The sequence below is a fragment of the Neopsephotus bourkii genome, unplaced genomic scaffold (assembly GCF_033783945.1).
Source record: "Neopsephotus bourkii isolate Nb327-2 ecotype Australia unplaced genomic scaffold, CSIRO-AGI_Nbou_v1 NB_1445, whole genome shotgun sequence".
NCBI lineage: Eukaryota > Metazoa > Chordata > Aves > Psittaciformes > Psittacidae > Neopsephotus > Neopsephotus bourkii.
This window is the reverse complement of record NW_026901922.1, coordinates 620,383-624,587: the sequence shown is the minus strand read 5'-3', so window position 1 is coordinate 624,587 and position 4,205 is coordinate 620,383. Positions and strand designations below refer to the sequence as shown.

Below are 4,205 nucleotides of genomic sequence, written 5' to 3'. Positions count from 1 at the left end.
TTCCAGCAGGCCTCCCTCTCCCAGCCTCTTTCCATAGGGATTTTGAAGCAGCGAACTTCCCAAACCAAGGCCTAATCCAGCAACAAAACAGGGAAGGCTCAAGGCCAGCATCTCCCTATGCACCGCCTGCCCTGCCTTGCTCAGACATGGAGGGGGACACCCAGGTTTTACCCTAAAATCCCTCTATTGCTGGCAACGCGCAGGCCGCCTCCAAAGGCCAGAGGCAATGACTTGGGGTTATTAACGCTATTACTGCCATTATTATTATCATTATTATCATTATTATTATTATCATTATTTAAGAGGCTTTTCATTACCGGGCAAAATTCAATGTGACCTCTTGGCTTGAATGAGTCGATTTGAGAGCACCACGACAGCAGGAGAAATAGTTATAATAATAATAGTAATAATAATAATAATAATTAATAATAATAATAATAATAAAACTGCAAAAACACCACAAGAAAAAGTTCAAAGAGGACCTAAACCCAACCTATTTTCTGCGGGGTGGGCAAGAAAACACAGAGGCAAGCCTGGAAGCGACCCCCAATGCCCAGCCCTAGCCTGGAAAGCCCCAATTCCTCCTTTTTTACCCCCATTTTTATGTTCTGAGATTCAGAAGGCAGTGGTGATGCCCTAAAAACCCTGGAGCTGAGAGTTCTCTTTAGGCTTGCTTCAACTGAACTTAAGCAGTCGCTGGTGCACATGGGCTTCATTGCACATTGTCCCAGCGTTTTATTATCCTTATTATGATGATTTTGGGGCGGGTTTGATGGGGGGGGGGGTTGGAGGGGGGGGAAGATATAGGGGATCAAATAAGTCACCAGACATAGAAGTAAAACTAATTCACACTGACTGGTTTATTGAACACTGGGACTTCCACGTACACACTAAAACTCTTTATTGCAAGGTTACAATGAGCAGGTCAAAATGGGTCCAAAAAACCACAAATAAGCACGATTTAAAAAAAAAGAAAAGGAAAGAAAGAAATAAAAATAGAGCCCTAGCTACCGACTGCTTCAAACCTTCTTCTGCTTTGCTTTCTTGCCATCTGCCACTCGGTCTCTCTCGCACTCCCCTTTGCCTTCTCAATTTGCCCAGCAAAGCCTCGTGTGCTGCTTCGTAGCGTTTTGTTTGCCCTTTTTTTCCCCTTTTCTAGTGATTTTAAACCTTCCCCCCCCCCGCCCCAACACCACCTTGCTACAAAAGAACTTCCTTCGCTCATTGTGCATTTGTAACGCAGAGAAAAAAAGGGGGGGGTAGGGAAATACCTACATTTCCCTTTTGTTTTGCTGTTGGTTCGTCTGCTTTTGGCGTCCAATATTCCCATCATTTCTCCATTTTTAGGACACAGAAGATTCCCCTTTGCCTTCTTTTCCCTTCCCCCCCCCCAACTCCCTCCCCATCCCCCCCCAGCTCTTCAAAAATAAATAAAACCCTTGAAACGGCGTTAAACCCAAGAAAAGAACCCCGCAGGTACAGACACCTGGCCTCATGCTACCGGACATGCACCTAAAGCCCGTGGTCTCGGGGGGGGGGGGGAACGGGGGGGACGGGACGGGACGACGACGGGACACCCGTTGGGTTTTATACGCACAGGAAAAAATCATCATCATCATCATCATCATCATTATTATTATAAGAAAAGAACTACGAGGGGGGAAAAAGGGAGGGGGGGAAAAAGGGAAAGAACCAAAATATATATATATATATATTAGATTCTATAAATAATCCAGAGTCATTTGTGTGCGGGTCTGGGGTTGGGGTTGGGGGTTTATAACCTGGTGATATCCTCCGTGCGCGGGTCCTGCGCGGCGGCGGAGGGCAGCTCCTCGCCCGCGGCCGTGCTCGCCGGGGCGGTGGAGGAGGCGGCGGTGATGGGCGCTGCCGGTGCTGCCCGTACTTTGGTGTTGGGCAGCCTGTGGTCTTTTTTCCACTTCATCCGCCTGTTCTGAAACCAGATTTTGATCTGGCGCTCGGAGAGGCAAAGCGAGTGGGCGATCTCGATGCGCCGCCGCCGGGTCAGGTACCTGTTATAGTGAAACTCCTTCTCCAGCTCCAGAACCTGCTGCCTGGTGTAGGCTGTCCTGGATCGCTTGGGTTCGCCTCCATTGTAATTGGGATTCACTGGAAAGGAGGGGAAGGAAAACAACAAAAAAAAAAAAAAAGAAAAGAAAAAAAAGGAAAAAAAAACAACAAAAGAAAAAAACACAAAAGAAAGGAAAGGAAAAAAATACAAAAAAAAAAGGAAAAAATACAACAAAAAAATAAAAAACACACAAGGAAAATCAGCGTGGATGGAGAGAGGGGACTGGAGGAGCCGGGGGGGGTGGGGGGGAGAGGGAAAAAAACACAAAAGTAATAGGCTAAATAGGTAATAAAGAACTTTGGGCAGCTCAAGAGTTTCTATTCTAATAGGAAGGGGTTTCCCTGGCTCAAAAGACTGAATTATTTATGCACCCCTTACAAAGCTTTCGGAGTTTCACACATACATAACAGAGCGAGCCACATGGCTAAGGCTGCCCACAGTAGCTCGGCTATAAAATTTATGGTGGGTGTAATTACCCATTCGGAGTCGTAAATCCAGTTCAATTGTGCTAACCCAAAGCCTCTCATGGAAGGGAAGGAAATAAAAGAGAGGAAGAGAGCGAGAGGGAGCGAGCATGGTGTGAAAAGAAGAGCCGAGAGACAGAAGAGGAAAATAAAAGTTGCATACCAGTACTGACGTGGATTTTTTTCATCCAGGGATAGACTATGGGCTGTTTGGATGCTGTGCTGGTGGGATGCTCGGGGTTTGGCTGGCTGCAGGCTGGAGGGGCTGGGGAAGGAGTGGTGGAGGAGGAGGAGGACAAGGCAGCTTGCTCGCAGAGCTGCTGCGCTTTCTCTGAGAGGTGCTGCCCTCCTGGAGCTGGCCCCGGTCCCCTTTGGAGCGTGGCCGGGTTGCCGGGTGCCTGGAGCCCCCCGCAGCCGAAGGGCCGGTCGGGGAAGGAGGGTCGCGGTACCGGGTACAGCTCCGGGTGGTGCTGGTAGCTGGGCTCCCTGCCCCGGCTATAATACTCCGGACTGTGGTCTGGGATGTAATTATTTTGCGAATATTCCTCGCATGGAGGAAATTTCGGATCGATGTAGTTAGAGTCCATCAAATAAGAGCTCATGATCATTAATTTCTGGAGTGGAAAATAATTTTTCTCGCTTTGTCGTTTTTCTGCTCCATAAAGCCCTCCTACTAGCTGGCGACCCCGTAAAGTTACTTTCACCATGTGACAGCCGCGGCCAATCACACCCGCCAGCCCAGGCCCCGGATTAGGAACCAAAAGCTCCTGCAAAATGCACCCAAATTGATGGGGGGGGGAGGGGGGGGCTTTGGGAGGGGGGGGGGGAGGAATGATGATGATGATGGGACCATGGGAGCGGGAGATGCGCATCAATGCGAAGGACACGGGTTCTGCGGCCGTCACCGCGCCTCTGGGTGGCTGGGGGGGGTGCACGACATAGGGGAGACCCCCCTGGGGGGGGGGGTGTGGAAGGGTGAGGGGAGTGTGTAAGGGTTAGGGTGTAAAGGGGGTGAACTGGGCACTGGGCATCCCCCCGCTGTCTGAGCTGGGAACAATGAGCCCCCCCTTAATCCCCCCCCCGGTGTGTGTGCATGGGGGTGTTCCCCCCCCCGAGCTGCACTGACCCTTCAGACCCCCCCAGACTCTCCCCCCCAGTAGCCCCCCCATCTGCCCCCCAATACTGAGGAGGGGGCCAGGGTAGGTTGGGGACAGAGCCAGGGGGTCCCGTCCCCCCCCCCCAAACCCTCCCATCCCGGAGGGGAGAGGGTTAAACACCAGCAGCACCTATTTGGGAAGTAGGGGGGGCGTTACCTGGAAGGCAGAGGCAGGTTTGCCCCCCCCACCTTTCCCTGCCTACAACCAGCGGTACAGGCAGGGTGAATCTGGGGCTCCCCCCTCATAGACAACGAGGACACCCCCAAAATGCCCCCGCTTTGCTTAGCCCTGGCCTTAAAGCAAAGCAGGAGAGACGGGGGGGTGGGGGATGTCTATGTCTTGCGGGGGGGGGGGGGCAGCACCCTGCTTCTTCCTCACCCTGGTGCTGTAAGTGAGGCACCCATGGGGTGTGCAGCACCCCAGGCCGCTTGACCCTTGCTTTGAGCATTGACCTCCTCATGCTCAAGCTCGGGGGGGTGTTTGTGTGCGTATATA

General features: G+C 51.7%; 1 protein-coding gene across 1 annotated transcript; it reads right to left on the bottom strand.

Moving 5' to 3' along the window:
- Positions 1–1,663: 1,663 nt before the first annotated feature.
- HOXC4 (homeobox C4) lies at positions 1,664–3,285 on the bottom strand. Its single transcript, XM_061368704.1, has 2 exons — positions 2,717–3,285; positions 1,664–2,127 (listed from the first exon to the last, which is right to left on the bottom strand). The coding sequence occupies exons 1-2, from the start codon at positions 3,258–3,260 to the stop codon at positions 1,775–1,777; spliced, it is 897 nt and encodes a 298-aa protein (XP_061224688.1). The 5' UTR covers positions 3,261–3,285; the 3' UTR covers positions 1,664–1,774.
- Between the last annotated feature and the right edge of the window lie 920 nt (positions 3,286–4,205).